We start from the raw sequence: 22,099 nt of genomic DNA, 5'->3' as shown, positions 1-22,099 counted from the left end.
GCAGTGTGTGTGTGTGTGGTGTGTGTAAGTGAGAGCTGAAAAGCCGTTCTGTGCTACTGCTCTAGTACTAATCACTTACAGCATGTAGAGCAATAATGCAGTTAGTTCCAAATTCTTTCCTAATACACACACAGAGAGTTGTAGTAACAACTGCAGAACTTCATATTGAAGGGAGGAAATCATATACTTTGCAGTCTCTTTTTAGAGATGAGTTGCTTGTTGGGAAAATAAATTAATACAAATTTTATTCTTAGACCTACCAAAAGGCAGATGTGCAGTCAATTATTTATCTCATGACTCTCCAATTACAAAAAATAATAATAAATGGAGAATATTTTAATCCCATCAAACACAGGCCTTCTTCTAAGGAAAACTGTTTGCTTGTTCTCACAGAATAATATTAATGATGGAGTTGAGGTTCCTTAAGTGGAAGCAGTGCTCCTGAATTTCTGGGCCCAAACCATGCAGAACTTTGAAAGTAAGGATCAAGGTCTGAAGCTTTGCAATTATTGAAGCAAGCCAAAGAGAGCAGATGGTATAAAACAGTCATGATGCTCTTTTGGCAGCTACTCTTACCAAACTGTGCTGCCACATTCAACACAAGCAACACAATTTTCATTGTGTCCCTAAAAAAGGGAACAAAATGCTTTGGTGGGATCATTTGTAGGCTACTAACAGGAGATCTTGCCAGCTGGATTTCTTCTATTCATTTGGACTTTATCACAAACTCCAATTTACCAGGTGCCTGAAAAGCAACATAGGAGTATTTGACTAACGATAATCCAGTTTACTACTCAAAAACTTCTTTCCAACATGGGAAAGAGGAGCTTCCCTTTACAAATGAGACATCTGACGTCCAAACAACACATATTTCAAAGTCTCTTCAAATCAGATGGGTTTAAGAAGTCTGTAACTTGCAGTTGGTCAATATTTAAACAGAGTGAATTAGGTAGATGTCCTCCTGTTGATATGAGCTAGTTCTTGTGAGAAATGATAGCTCACTAGATTGTTCCTATTAATTGCACTCAGTTAACCATAGCTGCGGACTGTGTAAAATCATATGAACTTTATGCTTGGAGCAGTTAAAGTAACTTGAGGAGATCAGTCTTCGTGTCAGTAAGATACTGATTTCGGAAAGAAAAACAGATTTCATAAATAAATCCTTCCTTTGTTTCTACATGCACAATATCACATTTACTGGCAATGATGGGGAAGGGACAAATAAATATGTTGCAAATTTTCTTCAGTAGCTTAAGGTCATGTAGGAAAGAGCAGGCACTATCTCTCAAACTGTAGAGCACCTTGAGATTATATTTTTAAAATAAAACACATCCACAGTTCTATACACACTAGAGAGAAAAATGCTCACATATTATTTCATTCTTCATGCAAATATTGAAGATTTTTGACATTATATTTGTGGGAAAAGAATGCAATACTTACTGTGCTTTTACCAGGAACAGTCACTATCAGGAAAGAGGTGAGCCAAGACTTTTGTAGGGAAACAAAACTTCTGTCTTCAGTGTTCAAGACTAAATACATCAGCATAAAGAAAAGGAGTGTTCTTCCTATATCAGCGAACTCTTACATGTGAGAGTTCTGGAGGATATATTATTTGTTTTTGCAAGACCTATATTAGTATACATACACACATGCATATCATGACTGTGAGCAATAGACTTGCAGAAGAGAATACATGAAAACTTGAAACTTTGATTAAAGTCCTTTGGGTGTATATCTGAGATTTATATCAGCCTTTCTGGCATCTGAAAACAAGGGCATTTGGAAGATTTTGGTCATCATAAGTGGTGTATTATCTATGCAAAAATTGTTTTCCAGACAAAATGGAATTTCAGTATTCAGGACTCTAAAATCAAATCCTGTCTTTGACATATTAGAAAAAATTACAAATTCCATAATGCATAATATTATTTTTCTAATGTATCACTGGTCCATAATGAGAAACAATCAATTATATAGATTTTGCATTCAATCTTTTTGTCGAAAACTACATAGCACATCAAAAGTTAATAGCACTGGGGAGTTCAGTGATTAATATGAAAACAAATGGTATATTACAAATTTTCTTTTGTTCTTCATTCACAATGATGAAACTGCTACGATTTAACCTTTAAGGGTTAAAGAGTTTAATCAATGTCAATGTCTGATCTTCTGAAGGCAATAAAGAACAGTCTGTCTAGCGATACCCAACAGAACATCACTTTGTCAAGCCACAAAGCGCCCAAAAGCTTGTCAAGTAAGTTACCAGAAACCTCTTTGTGGTTAGAACTCAGCTCCTTCCTGCTTGACCTATTATTTGATATTTGACCACTTGGTTGCAAGACACTTGCTCTTTCCAGCTGAAATGTCACTGGGGCATCTTGTCAGCTCCCCGACATCTCGGCCTGACATACAATTTTACTTTTGTGTGCTACAAGGCAGAAAATGCAGGGCAATGGCCTTGCTTTAAATTCTGTCAGCATCAAAGATGGGCGTCACTCTTGGGTCCTACCAACAACAACAAAAAAGGAGTCTATTTGAAGGTCAAGACAGCCATTACTTTAAAGTCTTTCAGCTTAAACTAAATATATTACCTGCAACACTGGTTTGGGAACTGTCCTTATAAAGTACATAAACATATCATCAGAAATCCTCCCTGCACAATTGTTCTTCTTTCTTATGAAATGCAGACTTGATAAAAGGGTGAGTTTTCAACGCCTGCAGGGACCAGATTCAGCAGTTAACTTAACTTGTTCAAATAGGCAAGTGGTATCATGTAGCTTTACAAGGAGCAACCTGACCTTCTCACATTGACCAGCAGTGACATTATTGTGCAGGAAGAGAAGCAGTCACATCATTTCTGTTTTGCACAACCTGCTTAAAGTTTGCAACTAAATGCTTGTCTTCAGTTGAGCTGACAAGAGAAAAGAGGGGGCTCAGTGAACCATGGCAGGGCTGCCATGAAATGACAGGAATCATTGGCATACATTTCAAATAGCTCTCTCAATCCTATTAAAGTATTGCAGTCCTGCTTTAAAATAGACAAGTATGAAACAACTTTGATAGATAGAGACTAAAATGGCTTATTGATTTTTTTTTAAGACTGAGGAAAATTACCCAAAATGTGTCATTCTTTAACATTTAAAAATATATTACATAAGAAATGAGCAACTGCAATAAATAAAAGTTAAAAAAATAACTGTTACCGTATGCAAAGAACAGGAAGCATAGAAATGTGAACATATGAATGCACATTTTCATAAAAACGTAAAATTAATGTCAAAAAATACAAACGCTGAACTACAATTCAAAGGTAGCAACAAAATTGCACTTTAATTGCATCATTTTACATTAATGCAATTTTTTCCTTCTAAAAGATTATTGATACAAAGAACCTGAAAATCCATTTTCCATTGTTCTTTTGGGACTGGATGTGACATTCAGGCTGAAGGAATAGACTGAAGACTGAGAATTGGCTCTATTGTGCATAAAACTGTTGTAGGATGTGTCAGGTTCAGCTTGCAATGCCAAAAAAATCTGGGATTCAACTCTGGTCAGGCTGAATTGCTAGCTTGAAGACATTGTGATGTTTGAACTCCCTCTTGATTCCTGGAGTAAAATAAAATAATAATAAAAAGCAAATCCAAAAAGAATCTACATGCTGTTAAACAAGCAAGAAAAATAATTTCATTATACCTTTCACAAATGTATATATATGAAGTATCTGCAAGTGTTTGTTTCTTGTTTCAACCATTTATGTAAAATATATGATACCTGCATATATATATTAATCTTCAATAAGCAGGAGCAAAGGATATTGCCTACAATATTCTGCACTAATAAAAGTTATGAAACTATAGCCTACGTTATTTAAAACACAAAAAAAATATATACAGGCAGCATTTACCCCTCTTCATTATCATTTTTAGGTGAGTTTTTTTAATCAAGTAAACAAATTTCAACTACAGTCTCCCTGTTACTGTTATTAGGAAAAATACACCGTGCTATTCATGAAAGGTAATAAATTACTTTTAAATATATTTTATCATAATTTGAAGTCAAATACTCTTTGAATGTTAGCCTGTTAGAAGATGGTAGAGAATATACACTGAATGTACATTGCTGGGGAACACAATTCATCTTTCAATGAGTCTCGACATTCAGTTGAACAGTTACAAAGGTTAGACCAGTTAAAATTCAACATTAAATAACTCACAGAACCAAAACATTGTGCATTCCACTTTGAAAAATTATGGATAATACCAGTATATCAACATTAATAGTTTTTTTAGTGCTAAAGACAGACGTGTGTTCCTTTAAATATTCATAATAAAAAAAAATTAACAATGTGATGTCGTATTGCTCTTCTGCCCTTTACCAAGGTATTTTAACCAAAGTACTACATAGCTGCGTAAATAACAATCAATCAGGCCATAAGTATGTGAAAAACTCACACACATGCAAAGTATAACTATGGAAAAGACAAAAGGTAAGATAATGAAAGACTGCTCCTCTATATTTTAGTTTTTAGACACCCACCCTCGGCAATTGAGGGAAACTGTACATGCATATGCACATATGTGCACATGCATGCACACACACAAATATACACAGAAGCAGAAATGCATATATATGCAGGCACACAGGTTCCAATATACTGACTCACAGATACACAGAGAGAGGCAGTGGTGAGTGTGTATATTCATATTTCAACAAATCCAGACTCAATCATAGGTATAAAGACACATTCATGAAAGATTCCCCTTTCCACTGTTACTATTGCCGAAGAAAAATCAATGGTTGCCTCTAACACCTACTTCAACAGTTCCCTTTGATATGGACTCTTTTGATTTCCTGGTTCACCACAAGCCATATTGCAGCTACTGTAAACAGCCGGGTTATGCTACACGTTCATTAAGAACCCATATGGTAGCAAATTTAGATGACTACTTCAAGGACATAGTTAAAATGAGGTAGTGCCTCGAGTTTTTCTGAACTATGCTGGTTACAGGGATGAAATAACCAGCAGAACTGTCAGGTACTGATCTGTAACACTCTACCTTTTCAGTCCTACTGTGCTCAACACTATGCAGAATGGGAACCATTAAAGAGCAAAAGCACAAACAGGCTTCACTGCATTTGTATCAGCATATCTGAAATAAGATCTCAGTGAAAGTATCCACCTGTTACACCAATTAACAGTTTGTTATTTATACACTTTAATTAGCTGGCCTAAATTCTCTCTAAAGAAAGAGACATTCAGAAGAAAATATTAAGAAAATATTGAAACGCGTTAAAAAAAACTGATGTTCTAGAAACAATTCTCTGTGTAAATGAATGAAATCACTAAGATATAACCTACTAACAGGTTTCACTCTGGACAACAAATGCTGAAGACAAATGTTAACATGATGGTTTGTACTGCTTTCAACATCTCAGTTAATCGGCATATGAGAATGATTAAACATCACATGCTACAATTACTACCTCATAATACCTTTTTCAGATATAGTGAGGTCTGGGGCTTTTTTTGAGGAATATGGCATCAAAATCCCAGTAAGGAGACAAAAAAATCAGATTTCCTTTGAGAGTTGCAAAAAAAAATGTATGAAACTTAATGATTGGCAGCAAGTCAATAGACTATGTTACAGTAAAAGCTTCACTGTTGGGGGAAAAAAGCTCTGCTTTAGTTATCCAGATCCTGTGCTGTACCTCTTAGGCAGAACAGAATACTATTCATTGAGTAGAATGGAAATCAGATTTAATAACAATGTGATTGATGTAAAAAAAAAATCTTGGCTGTTACTCTTAAGAACTGTTTTGATCCAATATCATTATATACACTCACGATGAATAAGAAAACAATATTCTTTCTATAGGTTACTAGAAAAAACACTCAGAACTGTTACAATACGCATTGTTTGAACACATACCTATACAAAGAAATTTTAAAGTGAAAATTTCCCCAACACAGCTCTTTCAACATTATTGTATTTAGACACCTTTCTAAAATATGTATTAAACTGACAAGCTCAAACAATATACAAGAGTTGTGATAATCCATCATATAAACATGCATTTAGATGATTTTTAAAAGAGGAATTATGTATCTTAAATAAAGTGTCTGTTCAGGTAAATCTTTAGCATAGCACTTTTATTTACCTGATTTAGATGATTTCATCTAGACTGCTACACTTCATCAGCTAAATAAATATTTAGGACACTATAGGTCTAGCAAAAATATGCTTTCAAAATGTTTATGGAATACAGTAATTGGTCATGTCCTGTGGTCATTTTTCAAAGTTTGATAGCCTAACTTTATAAAATTTGTTTTTCCAAAGGGGAAAAAAAAAAAAAAGATAAAAAAAGAAAGATTAGTCTATATTACGAAATAATTGCTTTCTAAACTACAGCTAATTCGAGCAATATTTTACTATTAGACATGGAAAAAAGATTTCTAAAACAACTATTTCTTACTGGTTCTCTTTTGTGGCTAACCTCTGATCACATTTAGGATCTAGTTTACAGGATGTCTCATGATATATGCACTGTTTTACCAAAGTTAAAACTGACTTCTAAAGGGTTGCTTTATTATGTATGACATTGTGAGTGATTATTATAATACCACCATCTATTATATTCTTATGTATGTTTTTATTGCGATGTCAGCCTATTCAAAAGCATCATGTTGTGATCAAAGACACCCTATTTTGCTTTTATATATCAATACTTGTGAAGTAATGTGCATAGTCAGACACTTGGAATTAGAAAACTGTGCATCCATTTTGACAGTGGTGCAAACTGATAACTACATGAAGAAACACACTGTTGGAAGAATATTGTTTATCTTCAATTGTAGCAGTAAAATCTATAACCAGAGTGGAAGCCACAAATCAGTCAGAATGGTTTCAGCCTGCAAAGTCAACGCAAGGATAATTTTACTGGACCACAATTTTCACTATAATACCACAACTTTTCAATTGCCTTCTATTATTTGTATGTTACAATAATTCCTTCCAATTTGGGGATTTCCCACCGCTAATTTTAGTCACTTTAAACAGTTTCAAAATACTGTAGCACAAATTTTCCTTCTGCTTTTTTACGACATAAATTATATTTTAAATAAAAAATCAGAATAATAAAAAATGGTAAGGTTTTTTTGCGAATTAAGGCTTGTGGATTGTGAAAAACAAGCTTGCATATACCTCTTTGGCTTAGGTAAGGAAGTAATGAAGCCACTTAGAACAGAAAATTACCAAGAAAGGGATGAAATAAAAGGGCAGAAAGAATAACACTGAAGTTGCGACATAAAACAAAGACTCAGTTATAGATGTTCCCTGTGTGATGATGCAGATGCAGTAGTAAGCTCAGTGTTATATCACTTGGCAAATTAAAGGTGACTGTTGAATTATAAGGCCGAAGAGTTATCTATTGGAAATCACCAGACTACAGGATACCTAGGTGTGTGAGGATGCCTGACAGCAAACAGAAGTGTAGAAGGAGGAGCAAGCTGTAGTTTCTTCTGAATTCCAGCAACCTCTAAAATCTCTGAGGAAGCTGCAGCACAGCCATCCAAGAGCAGAAAGAAATTTAAGGGGTAAGCACAGAGCAGAGAGCAATAGAGAAGTAGGAAACAGTCAATACATATCTCCACAACTGCTTTCTGGTACTGATTTCTTCTCATCTCTTCCCCTTACCCTGAATCTAGAACATACATATACACAGTAATACCAGTAGACAGCACATCAAATGGCCAGTAACACTTTTTCCAGCTTCTTTCATCTATGCTGGCATTGTACGTTGCATCATTTCACTGTAGCAATAGGAATTCCAGTAAGTGTTAAAGAAACAAGAACCATCTTTGATACCATTTTTCAGCACTTATGTGGAAAACCTATTCCCCTGTAAAAAGATGAAAATTTTCAAATAATTTACAACCTCCTTCTCAGGCTGCTATTCCCAAAACTGGTAATAGTTGGCTTTTGCCACATAACGCCAATGGACTTCAGCATGCTGCTCATTCGTTTGCTGTTAAAAGTAGCTCAAACAGTCATTTCTCACTCTCAGTCAAATAAATAAAACATCAGACTGATGAAAATGCTAAAAACTGCTACTTAAAATGGAAAGTATTACTAGTGGTGTCAGTTTAATACAGCACTACTTAACAAATTTCTTCAAAGGAGGAATGTATGCTGGCCAAAACCAGAAAGTTTGCTTCCCATGTCAATGATTTTGCAATTCTGTATTCTGAGGCAGTAAGACTAAATTTGTGCCCTGACATAAAGTAGGAAAATAGTAACATTCAGTATAAATTTTAATTGTCAGCACTCCTGCCTGGATTCTGGAAACAATTTACTATCAGAGAATAATTCAGTGGACTGCCAACTCATTACACATTAAGTCAGCAAGTTAAACACACAACACACTTTCTTTCTTGGGTGCTGCTAGCCAATGGCATTTTTCATTTTCAAAGAATTCCCCCTTCACTTTCCAGAAGTTATTGAAAAAATACGATTCTGAAATTTCTGGAAATCATTTTTTTTCTGCTTTTATAATGCTTTAGCATTTAATGCATTCAGTGAAATCTCACTCTAGAGGCTCAATTAAGAGCAATTAAAGAAAGATTTCATAACACTGTATTTTTTTTTTCTAAAAGAAACCCTGTTCTATTCAAATATACTTAAACCTGGTATGTTTGAAGAAATGCATGGGATTAGATGGCTTATCACATCAGACCACCATATCTTCAAAGTTTTGATGGCTTAAAGACAAGGAATTTGATTTTGCATTGCTAATTGTTATGATTTCTAAACATTTTAGCCAAAAATCTGCCATTCAGCATATATAGTAATTCTATCCTTCAGAATTTTCTCTCTATTCAGTGGAATATGGACATGGACGTCTCTCATTTTCAGGTCAAGGTGTCTGCACTACACTCTAATAATACCAAAGCACTATACAAACTATGTAGTGCACTATTTTCATGGTGAAATGCTCAGTCTTCATTGACTTCAGTTGAAGTTTCCAAGTTCTTTAGTACAGGAACATGACCTCATGAGCCAGACTTCTTACCCAACATTGCCTACCACTGTCCTTCCACTTTCTCAAGAATAGAAGCAACTTCTGTTTATTTTTAATCTTAGTACTCAACCTGAATGGCTATTGGTTAATTTTGTACTGTGCAACCAACACTGAAAGGTACACTGTGCTCTTACTAAATGGTTGTAAAAACCCTTCACATTTTGCATCAGTGTATTGCAAGGTTGTTGTTGCCTTTAACTGATGCTCCTGTTGCTTCCAAGTAAGCCTCTCTACTGTGTGATATTTCCTGCAGTTTCTATTGCCTCTATTAAGTATTTCTCTCTGATGGTTACCTCCACAGCTCTTTGCTTCTTTCCAACGAGAAGAGAAGATAACTACAGCTGGAGACTAACACACTTGTGACACCATGCTGAGGCACAAGTGGCTCATGAAATAGTCCTCACTGCTCACTGCTTAGTCTTTTCTTCTGTCAGTGCTAGAGGGAAAACAGTCCCTATCCAACAATTTAAAGTGTCACGCTTCATATTCTCTTGAGAAATGTATTCAGTCATCATCTAAACTCCTAGGCAGTGTGACTGTCTCACGTAAGCCTTCAAAGTTTCTTCTGAGTTGCATGTATACTGCCACTCTAGCAGAAAAAGGAGAAAAGGTGTATTTACATTCATTTTGCCAAACATTAGCATCTTCTGTCCAATCATTTGAATGCAGAATTGTTAGGAGAAAACAGCTTAAAGAACAAGGGTTGACACATACAGTGTGAAATCTTAAGGTGCTTGAATGCAATGAGGGAGAAAGTGAGACAGAACCACATTTCATCTTCCTAACTGTGCTATAGTCCACATGAACTTTGTGACAGGTCTCTGTCTCTCAGCCACACTTGACTAGCTTCTGCTGACATTCAGCTGTCAGACAGCAACCCTTTACCATGCCCCTAACATGCTCTACAGCTTCACCCAATTAACTCGCTTTCACTTGACATTGCAGCAAAAAGCTTCATAATAGGTGGTCAAGGTGCATGGTGTCTGCTTGCCCTCTAACTGCTCACGCACAGCAAAATGCTTAGCTACCTTCCTTTTTGTCTGTTTGCTCAGAAATGGTGTGACTACAATTTAGGAATTCCATTACTAAACAGGACAAGGAAAGCTAAGCTTTGCCAGTGGTGCGTTAATCTATCTTTTCCTAGAGACTAATTTTAATGCAGAATCCTAGAGCTAATCAACATAAACATTTTGGAAAACAGGAAAAAAAAAAAGAAAGAAAGAAAAAAGGAATTACACTGATTCAGTAAAATAATTCACTCAGTTTACTTTATAATTAATAAAGATATACTGTATCAGCAATACAGCTAAAAGTTGAAAAGATGGAAAATGTAATTATTTCTGATAACAACATTTAACAACATAAAGGAGAAAGGTCTACAAACAATTAAAGTACCTTTATGATTCAGCTTTCTTGCATTAAAAATATTGAGAAGATGATTTTTGGCTCTGTATTCCTACCAAATATGCAATATTTTAAGGAATAATGATCAGAACTATGCATCTATGCAGCTAACAAAACAAGCGAACTACTAAAAATGGAAAATAACATTTTAGCATTCTACTGATAGGTTATTTAAAAATGAGAACAAACATGGAACTTACTGTTACTTTGCAGCCAGATGCCTTGAAAATATTCATTTGCTTACTACTTCTCACAAATGTATTTGAATTGAATATGTGGACTAAGTCAGAAAGTGCCTTCAAAGAGCTAATACTCAATAAGTACTGACGATGTTCAAGTGCCCTTTGATGAAGAGGCTTCTTAACCAAAGCCGGAACAGACTGAGTACAGATGTCTGGGCAGTGGAACTAAGAGAACAGCTGTTGTGAATGCCTTATCATAGCCTTATGGATTTCAACTATTAGAACTTCAGCAAGGCATGACCCAAAAGGGCAAGACCTACAGAGCCTTTTCGGATTCTGTTGTTTGCTTAACTACAGCAAGTTTGGATAGATTATGTTACCTATTTGCTTTACCAGCATATCTACAGGGACTGGTCACCATGAAGTTCTCTCTAAAAAGCACTGAAAGAGCATTTTTCCTGTAAGAAACTTGCTTTTTTTATGAAGAGAAGCAGACACCCAGCTTGTAGAAATCAGAAACTCAAGAGAAGCCATAAGCATGAAGGAAGGAAAACAAAAATAAAATATATTGATTGAGGTGTAAAGCAGACACCTCTCACAACAGGAATTTACAGAAAGGACATAGAACCAACTTATCTTTATGAAAAGTGGTGAAAAGAAGTTATAAGTTATAAGTTATAAGGACCTGGAAGTTGCACACCTCTGGCAGAGGTTGCTGATGCTAAAATGGGTAGTTTTCAGCAATGAAAAAAATGTGATGAACATCTCACTGAGATTTCGAGTAGGAAAATAGTATTTTTCAGACTTGAAGTACGAGTGATACACAAAGCATTTTAGTGGAGAAAATAACTGCAGATCATGTAGCGAGAAGGGAGATGCTGATCTTGTGAATTGACAGCCTCCCATAACAATCAGCAGATTGAAGGTAGCTCTTAGGAGACAACAGAACTAGGAAGATAAACTGGATACAGGCATAATAAATGCAACCTATCTGCACCTATTTGAAAGACAGACTTTTTGCCTGTTGTTGTTGTAGGGTTTTGCTTGTTTGTTTGTTTGTTTTGTTTGTTTGTTTGTTTTTAACAACGGATTGTAATGCTGAGTAAGAACGTGAGCATTTGCATGAGGCTGTAGGCCTGTACCTCAGCTCATCTAAATAACTGTATTAAACTGAAAGGCCTCTTAAAAAAATCCTCTAACGACAAAGCAAAAAATGACAGAATTATGCTATGCTTAGAGGTGAACTATTACTGCTGTCAGCTTTATGTTCTCAACAGGAATGTTTATTATTAAAACCATCAATGTATTAGGAAGACAAAGGGTTCCACCCTGTTACCAGTGGCCAACGCAGCGTGCATTTTCTTGGTCACCCAGTGCAGTTGTCTAGACTGCGACCTCCCTGTCAAAATCCTCATTAGGGTTTGATCCCCCACCCCTTGAAACAGCTCAGAGAAAGATACACCAGGAAGAGACACTTTTGGATCCCTATAGGTTCACAACATTTTTCAAGCTTTTGTTTGCTTATCCAAACCAAGCATTTTAATGTTCATTCATCCCCAGTAAAACTTGATTCAAGTAACTTCAGGAGGGAATTACTCCTTCTCCCACAAATTGCATATAATATCTCATGCAGTTTATATTCAATAGAGTTCTAAAGGGTAGTTTTATAACAGCAATGGTTGGGGAATGCAGTTGGCTTTCTTGCAGTGTTGCTTATAAAATATCAGTTGATATCTGAATGGCCTGAAAAAAAACATATTTTAGGCTCAATTTCAGTTGACAGCTAACATGTAGGTCTTTTGTAAATGCAAGATCCAAATTACACTAACTGGGCAAGGAATCAAGCTTATCAGTTATAAACAACTTGAGTGTGGGTGAGCTAGGGTTACTGTCTCTATTGGTTTTGGCCCAATTTATATATACAGTTGTATTTCAGACTGAGATTAAATAAAAATCTAATAATTACTTCAACAGAACTTTTTATACTTACTAAATTCAAGAGCACAATCAGCCTCTAAGAACTGCTTTTAGTTCAGGTACTAGATCATCACTTTCTGGGAGGCTGAACATGTAGTGTGAGTGAGGCAAATGGAACTAGTATTTCCTGCATACCAACCATATTTTATGTGAATCACCATTAAAAAATTGCTAATGGAATTTCATCCTTTGCTATACATATGCCAAATGCATGTTCTGAAAGCAAAGCAGAGTTGGAAAAAGAAAAAAAAACACACCACATACAACACTGCAAACTTTCAGCAGGCACACAAGTTTTTTATCGAAATTTCATGAGGAACATAGAAGGAGACCTGGAGAGAGGTTCCTTAAGTTTTTTGGTTTGTATAGCAAGAAAACTGTAACATAACATTAAAAATCATTTTACATAGGGATTTCTCAGTAATTCGGTGGTCCTTTTATGCTTCAGAATGATACCTTAAAATTCTTTTATTGAGAACTCCTGATTAGATTATGTTCTTCTAAAAAATCTTTTATTTAAAGCACAGTAAACTTTAGTAAGTTACTAAATTCAACTAGAAATTCCTAAAGCAATGAGATGTTTTGACATGCACAAATTAAAATGAAACTAGATGACTGGTAGTGTCAAAAAGCTTTGCAAAGTCCTGGTTAAGTTGCAGGATATGCTCAGGCTCCCAGAGGAGTGTCGTGGATTTACAAGACCCTGTGAAAGAAACCTTGGTGTCACACAGAGCCTGAAAGACTATCAGGGATCCTGATCATAGGCCTGTAGTCACCATATGAGCCAATCATTCCGTGATCAAATGAGACACTCACTGGTACTTAACAAAACCTGAAAAATCAGTGAACTATTCCATGACTGTGGTTCTGGACTTTCTTTGTCAAACTACTTGTAATGCCTAGATAGAACAAAAGGTTTCCCAAAATATTGATGAACATAAAAATTTAACAGAGGCAAGTATTGCAATATCAGCTTTATGGTGACATTTCCTGACTAAACCATGGATCTATGGGTCAATTTCAGTTCAGGCGCAGATTCAGAAGTGTGGTGTCTAAAAGTAAGGTGTCTTTAAACGTTCCAGGGATCCCTCTCCAAAAAAAATGTAGGAATTGAAACAATTACAGCATTTGAAAACGATGAAACGGAATCATTACATCATCACTGTATTACTTTGCTTTCTTAATACCAAACATAACATGGAAACTGCTGGTGGTTTACCACAGTATTCTTGCCTATATTTTTTGTAAATTTCCCTTTCCAAAAGGTAGTGTTTCTGCAACAAGTCAACAGAAAACAAAATGCTCGTAAAATAGGACGGATATGGCTTAAGAAGCACACTATGGTTCTAAATGTCTTTTATTGTACTGGATCATTATAGAAACTAAAGAAGACAAAGGTTATTTGAAAAATGATTATTTTCATCATGATATCATCCTCATAGCTGACAACGAGGTTCTTTACCCTACTTGGTACTTCTTCCATATTTTAAAAATTTCTTCAAGTACTAGTTTATTCAACAGGCCAAATTGCTTCAGGGAGCCCAGTCTCTGTAGAAAATAGGTCCTTACTAAGATTAACTGGAAAAACTGTGCCTTCACTACATAATGTAGGTTTTCACAGACTTCCACGAAAGTCTGTTATATGTAATTTAAAAACAACAACAATAAATAAATAAATATATGCTGGGTAAATATTAACTAGTGTGACTTAAATATGTAAAACCCAATAAAAATAGACATTAAGATGTAACTTGCTGACTGTATGCCCTTAAATCATGTCGACATTATAGGAATAGAATTATGAGTTAAGAACAGTGTTATGCTTCATGCCCTAACCTTGAAATTCCTGTCTTTTTATCTGTGTAAGTCATACACTCTAATATATCTTGAAGTTGGTTTTTTTTTTGTTTTTTGTTTTTTTTTCATTTCTTGCATTAACTTTTATCCTTAAAGTACAAAATGCAAACATTCAGGCAATGGAAGTAGGTAAACAGATGTATTTCTACAAAAACATGTTACTCTACAGCAAAAATGTCACAGAAGGCTTGTTCTTTTTTTCCCAAGTGAAAAGGATGCAAGCATACACAATTAGAGGAGTAGGCAAGAGAAAAGAGTATGAGCAAAACAGCAGAGAGTAATTTGATTTTACAAATTCCAGAAAGACACAAAGTAAAGGAGGCTGCTGTGGTTTACAGCTACCCTTCTTTATCACTCTCATTATCTCTCTTTGGCCTGCACAGGATCCTTTCCTCCTCTGCGTGGTCTCTGACAGCTGAGAAATCTGCTGTGGGACCAAGGGTGGAGATGATACCCAGCCCTGTGCTCCCATGACCTTCCTTCCAAGCCAATGCACCAGGAGCTGAGACCAGGAGCAGAAAGAGTCGTCGGAGATGGCTGTCTCCTTTGAATGAAAGTTTACCAGCTAGGTGACACTGAATTCTCTAGGGTTGTGCATTGTCTCCCTGCCACCCAGAGGGGAATACAAACATGTAAATATGGGATTTTCCTTTACAAACACCTAAAAATTCATCTATTGAGGGGAATACTTACTTACACTGTTTAAAAAATGTGTTTTTATGGTTAGATTCTCCAGACTAATCCAGTTAAATGCTAACACAAACTTCTTCTTTCTTTTTTTTTGTAATGAGTGAATGTAGCATTATACATGCTAGACTGGGGGCATGCTGCACATATACGCGTTTCTGAGGCTGGCGGAGAAACAGGCTGACTGCTGGAAACACTGGGTCTTACTCTCTGGTCCTTTCTCCCTGTGCACTGGACAGTGAGGTAGTGTTACAAAATAACAAAAAAAAAAAAACACTTTGGAAGACAACAAAAATCCTTCCATCTACTATCCCAATCAATTTAATCACAACTCACAGGTATCATCTACACATTCATTAAAGCTAATGAATGAAGATCAGCACTGAATTTTCTTCTTATAAACAGTACTTTAAATACTTAGCTTTAAATACACAGAAATGCAAAATCAAACAGGTGTCAGAACAAGAAGATCATTATTCACAACAGTATACCTTATGTGATCTAAATTTAAAATGATAAGAAAATATCGGGTGGATGACAACCTGGATTCCATGGATTTGCACACCATTTAAGTATCTGAGCTAGACTCATTCAGGCGCAGCTATGCTTTAATCCCCTCCAAAAATTTCTCAGTGAATTCACAGTCACAGAACAGACAGACATTCCCTTTATGTTTAACCCACAGTTTAACGGGGAATAATAGAAGCTTCCCAGCTCCCTTTCTTGAAATAACTTCTTCAAAAGGGAGGAGGAAGCACCTTCTGGCCTGAGTAAAAGTCCTTGAGTCTGGAAAGAAGTGAATTTGTCTGCCTTTGTAGAGAATATTCCTTTTCTTCTACAAAGCCAGTAAAAATTTGTCCTTGGCTCTGTTATTTTGTAAAAACTTTTTCTCGGGGTTAAATGTCCTGGTCTGTAATATCCAGTTCTGAAAATAACAGCCTGTCTAGCACTCCCAATACTTTTATTTCTACTATGGAATTAGCAGATCGTGTAATCATATAGAAAAGTTTCTCTTATTTTGATATGCTGAAAATTTCACTTCACAAGGTGTGGGAGGAAGGCAAAAGAAACAAAGGCATGTAGCAAACACGAAGCAAACATATGCAGCTGGTGAATAAAACTCACTGTACATTACCGAAGAAACACATTTTGAAAGACCGCATAGATGTCTGACACACAGCTGTCTCCTGATGCAAAGTTGCCCTCGGCAGCCACTGGTGCCTTTCAGAAATATTCAGTTCCTCAAAAACCCACATGCCATTTTGCAAATAAAACGAAAGACTTCTATCTTTCTCCTTCAAACCCTGAACAAAATGAAACATAGGCATTCACTTTTCTCTGTTAATCTGGTGCAAGCAGTGAATGAAAGCATGATGTTCTCCTACAAGGCAAACTTAAATTTATGCTTTAGACTTGTCTCCTTGTCCAAATCATTAGTCTCTCCAAACTAATTTCCAATTAGTTACTGTAGGAGGTACAATTGTTGCACTGGCCTGAGCACTTAGGGTAAGAGATGAATACAGCAATAGCTTCCAAGTATCTCGTTTTCAGTCCTGGGAAATGTGGACCTTTGCTTGTGAGCTAGTAGTTCCAGTACCTCAGTAGAAACACGTTTCTAATGCCATAGAAATGCAAACCATGAACGAAAAATGGAAAGGAGATTAGCTTCCTGAAAACATGACCCTCCTTTTCTGCTACTCAGCCAATGACTTGAAAGATTTGTTTTGTGCTTAACGTTGGAATAAACCTGCGGTCATTTAGGAACTTCATGGTTTCCATTAAACTGCACAGCATGGACATTTGGAATTTCATGGCAACTGTGAAGTGAGAACATGGACCTTGCTTTTCCAAAGCACAGGCCTCTGCCGAGAGCTAACACCCACACACAGTCACTCACATTCCTTCGCCAGTTCTTGTCATTAAGGAGACTTTCAAAACAGACAAAACAAAGAAAAAAAATACTTAAATCTTAAATCTCTTTCTTGAGCACATGAAAGCAAAATACTACCAGTGGAAAAGTAATGTTCAATTGCAGTGAATGCATTGCATCCATCTACAGTATTCATGGTATTAACTCTGCCACTACACTGAAAAGCTGAAGTATTGGAAACCACCTAATTACCCAAACATTTACCTCTCTGCAGGTGTAAATACATGGGCCTAATAAGCTTTCCCACTGTGAAAGCAGTTACTTAAATTATATTAAAATATTAAAAACTATTTAATGAGCTTTTTTCCCCTAAAGTAAATTGACTGTGTGCCTTAACCTGCTTCAGGCAAAGGAAGTTTCAAACATATTGGTTTTGAAACTAGCCATTATTTCCCATGTTGCAAAAATGGCAATTTTATTTCCCAACAGCAAATGAAACTGTCAGGAAAATTTAGATGCAATAAAATTGGGTGGTTAAACCAACATGCTGGATTTGGAATAAAACTGAATTAAAGGAATTAAAATTAAGCATTATGTCAGTCAAACTTTATAACAACTATTTTAAACAGGGTTTGGGGTTTTATTTTTGCAAAAGTTAGGCTTTGGACTTGGTGAAGTCCAGCCATAACTACCCATTTTATGTCCATCAACAGTGTCACATTTGAAATTTGCACAATGAAAAATATTTTGCATAAAATGTGTTGCTTCTGGCAACATTTCTGCCTAAATAAAAAGTTGTCAGGCAGTGTGTGACTTTAGTGGTACAGAGTTTTAAAATGGTGGCTTCAGTCCAAGGCTAGCTAATAACGGCTGACATGCACTGGAATCTTGAGGCCTAAATCAACATTGTTTTCACAGCTGTAATTAAGCCACCTAATCAGAAGCACATTTTGACGGGACAGTTTCTGGAAGCCAGACATTACAATTTCTTATGCCTGGAGCGCAGTGGCTCATGAGAGGTCCTCATTTAATTTCAGGTTTAAAAAAAAAAAAAAAAAAAAAAAAAAAAGGCTGTAAAATGAAAAGACTATAAAAAAAGCAGTGTACGACTGTTGAAATGAACCAGGCCTATGTGTTCATGCCTTGACCAACCCCGTATCCCACCCTCCTTCGGCTCTCTGCCGAGTCCCCAGCTCTCAAGTGGCAGCTGCACACAGTGAGATTAAGGGCTTCTGCCAAAGTCAACAGATGAGCTGGTCTGAACTGGCTCTCTGTGTGTTCTGATTGTAAATTGTGCTGGTGATGATTAGAGAACTCTAACACAGGATGTCGACTCTTAAAACTGTCCAGAGAAAATAATTTTTTATTTTTTTTTTTAAGTTCAGGAAATTTTTTTAACTTCTTTTGTGGGTTGGTACATAGTGTTGTGTCTATAACTTTCAGATGATTCAAATGTGAATTCACACAAATTAAGTGACTGTGTTATTAAAAAAAATACACCCTTAGATGCTCACAGCAAGATCCTTCATTTAGAGATGTTTATACAACAGTGCTGCCGCTGAATGCAATTCTCTGACTAGTGTACTCAAGTAGTTCTTGTGCTTCTACCACCTGCCAGTGGAAGATACCCCTAAAATTCAGAGTATCAACTTCTTGTATTGTGTGACTATTGCTTCAGCATGTTGTCATACTTGAAATGGCTAAATTGCCTTGCTCATTTTCTGGAGCACAGCTACATTAGTAACTTTAACATAAACTTTCAACCCCAGAGGCCATTGTAAAACTATCAATATGAAGGCACCAGTCACTGGGGTCTGATTACATTTAGTTCTGCATTTTAATTACATATGGATTCTATTAACTGAACCTTTTGCCTTATAGGCAACATTTTAATCAAATTACTATAATTTTCAAATATGTTACAAGAGTCTGACAAGTTAAAAGTTCACATACCCAGAATATTGAGTATCAAAAAACTTTTGCATAGAAAAGGAAGTATTCTTTACCAAACAGCAAATGTGTTGGTGGATTGCTGTAACTCTTTCTGAACACCTTGCCCCAAGTCACATAATATGATTTATCATATTGGTTTCATATTATTATATTTTTATTGGTACTACATAATAAGCAAATAGTTTAAACTATATGATTTATACTGCTTGGTTACAACTATTACTTATGTAAGCAATACCACATAACAAGGTGAGCATTTATACCAGGATACCTGCATTCCTTGACTATGCAGTAAAGTTGGCAACTGATGGTCAGTTGCTTACGGTCAGGTAAGAAATTCAAATACTTCAGTAAAAAAATTACTCCCTGGTAGATGTTACTGCTTTCCAGGTTTATTCTGACAAAAGACTTCAAGCCTAGTGAATAGTTTTATTTTTTTGCTTATTCCAGTATTTCTGCACATTCTTGTCTATTATTTCAATAGTGGGAAAATTCTCCTTACAGGGCTGCTGTATTTTCCTTTACTTCTACCACTTTAAGAATATTCCTATGTTTCACAGTAAATAAACCATGCACTGGTAATTAACAGTACTGAGCAAAGTTACAGTTATTTGAGGTCTACATCTTACTAAATTCTGCCCTGGACTAATGCCAAGAAAATGCTGCAAGACAAAGGTAACGATGAAAATATTAAGTCCGCTTAATTCTTTGCACAGAAAATTGAAAACTAGTGTTTCCAAATCTTTTACAAAACTGGTTTGATTCCAAATCTTTCAAAAAAATATTTTTGGTTGAACTGTGCATCAGGCTAGCATGAAGTAGTGGAAAAGCCAAGCAAAGTTTTCATCCAGGACCTATCTGCTTCTTGCAACATCTGGGAAGAATTCCCCCAGCTACATCAGTCATTCCATGTTCTAACACAAGAGATATGGCTCTGGCCCATGAAAGACGTTCTCTGACATTTAACACTACACTAATGGAGTTCAAGACTTTCTCCTCTGCAGCAAGTGAAAAGGCAATGGTCTATTTCTTCCTCTCCAGTTCCTTTCTCATAATTATAAACGTAAGATGTTGCATCTCTGTTAGAGGCAGGTCCCAGCCTTGAAATGCTGACTGAACCAGTGACATGGAAACAAAGGGTATGGGGAAAGGCATGCACTGCCCAGACTAGTCTGGCTAAGTAGGAAGAGAGTGTCAGTGGTGCAGTTAACTGGTAAGTCTGAGTTTCAAACATTTATTTTCTCTCTCCCTCCCATCAAAAAGATGCAAGTAGGTCATGAGAACCAAGAGCCGACTGCTTTGAGTATGAAGTATACTTTCTGCTTAATTCTGTTTTCAATAAAAAATATAAAAGTATACATATTCTCACATGTAGGATCATTCTAGTTGCTTCTCTTACCTTACTGAAACTTGTAATCCTTACATTTGCAGTACTTTACAAGATATCACTAGGAATTTTCAGACAAAAGACAGACACAGACACAACTGTGGGGGAAAAAAAAAAAAAGGAAGGATGATGCAAAGCCACATAAAGCAATGAGCGATTTGATCTTCAACCCGAGTTAGGAGAAGCATCCAAAGACAACAGTTGTTTTCATGGCTCGTTGCATGAGAACTCTGCTCTTCTTACAGACTTTCTCTTCATCTGAAACTTGCCTTCTCTACCTTTACAATTAAAGTTATCCTTTTGGCTCCCCAAATTTCCTTTTTTCCAGAACAGCATAGAAAGCTTTCTTCATCAGCTTTGTAAGTTAGTCTCTTTTCCCCTTCATTCATTTTCTACTCTCCTTTGATTCTGATGTGAAAGCCAAAAAAAAAAAAAAGAGGAAGGAGGATCACTGCATGCTTCTGGGTGACTATTAAATATAGCTGTCCTTTTCCCTCCTATTTTCCCTGCACACACATGCCACAGAGTGGAATGGACCACAAAGTACACTCAGGATCAGAGAAACACTTGACTGTTTGGAATAGAGTTACAAGGGCTTCTTTTGTTTGCCAAAACTAATAGCAGAATATTTCACATCCTTAAAATTCTGACAGTGGTACTGACACCGGGCACAAAATCTCAGGGCTGAAAGCCACGAAAATATCTTCTGGAGCACAATTATATTGGACTGAATTCTGTCACTTCCTGATGCGTGTCAGACACTGGAAAATACAGTGTCACCGCATCCACTCCCCACAGCACTGCGCTTGCAGCAACAAATTCCCTTAGGCATGGACTCATGCTTGCCATGTGACTAACGTGATGCCACGTTTCATCACAGCACCCACAAAATAATTGCTTATGACTATATTACTGTAGAGTACAGCATCTATAAGCTCACAGTTCAAAGCCTGCTTGCTACTACAACTCTGAATGAAAGTGCAAGCATAGTAATAAGTTCGGGCATTTGAAAAAGTAAAATGGATCAAAGGGGTAGAATCCAGTTCTGTGAAAATATTGGCAAGTGTTCATTTAATAGGAAACCCATAAGGACAGTCCAGTTTTTGATGTCTACTGCTGCTGAACAAAAAATAATCAGGAAAAAAATAAGAAACATTGGAACATTTTAGCTGGTATCTTCTCTCCTTATATGTACAGTTCCTACTGGTGAAATACTTCCACTAAGACTGCCTTCTAAGAACCATAAGCTTTCCTAAGGCAAGCTGTAAGAAGGCATAAGGACATTGACACATAAAGGGAAGGCCACTGAGAAGTTTGTAACTGGAACAGAGTTTCTTAAAGTTCATGGAGAAAATGGCAGTGCCAGTCCTGTACTGAATTCAGTGCTCAGTGCTCAGTGAAATTCTCCATCTTATTTCATGCTAGAGGCTGACTGCTGGCTTCTCTGTTCTTCCTCTGGAACCTAAATCCTCATAGACAAGTCTATATATATGGCCACACCAATGACACATTATTAGCTGAACTATTATTACTATTATTACTAGCTCTACCAATTACAGATATGGCCCTAAATGCGGTATGCAGCAAGTTACAGAGGACAGAATTGCGACTGCAGCAGTTGCACTTCAGAAAAAGTAAATTTAAAAAAATAAGGAAATACAGAAAAGTGAAACTGTTATGGTTGCAAAGACTTTTACAAAG

The 22,099-nt window shown here is 36.2% G+C and overlaps 1 protein-coding gene across 3 annotated transcripts in view; it reads right to left on the bottom strand.

Moving 5' to 3' along the window:
* Positions 1 to 6: 6 nt before the first annotated feature.
* The window catches only part of CCDC171 (coiled-coil domain containing 171), a 171,735-nt gene continuing 149,642 nt past the window's right edge, over positions 7 to 22,099 (bottom strand). For all 3 annotated transcript variants that reach the window (XM_080573871.1, XM_080573875.1, XM_080573873.1), the window contains one exon: positions 7 to 3,609. In XM_080573871.1, coding sequence (XP_080429997.1) covers positions 3,568 to 3,609 — 42 coding nt within the window. In that variant the 3' untranslated portion in view covers positions 7 to 3,567. The remainder of the gene's footprint in view (positions 3,610 to 22,099) is intronic.

This window comes from Anser brachyrhynchus (assembly GCF_964034855.1).
Source record: "Anser brachyrhynchus genome assembly, chromosome: Z".
Taxonomy (NCBI): Eukaryota; Metazoa; Chordata; class Aves; order Anseriformes; family Anatidae; genus Anser; species Anser brachyrhynchus.
The sequence above is the reverse complement of the archived record's forward strand: the minus strand, read 5'-3'. Positions and strand labels throughout refer to the sequence as shown.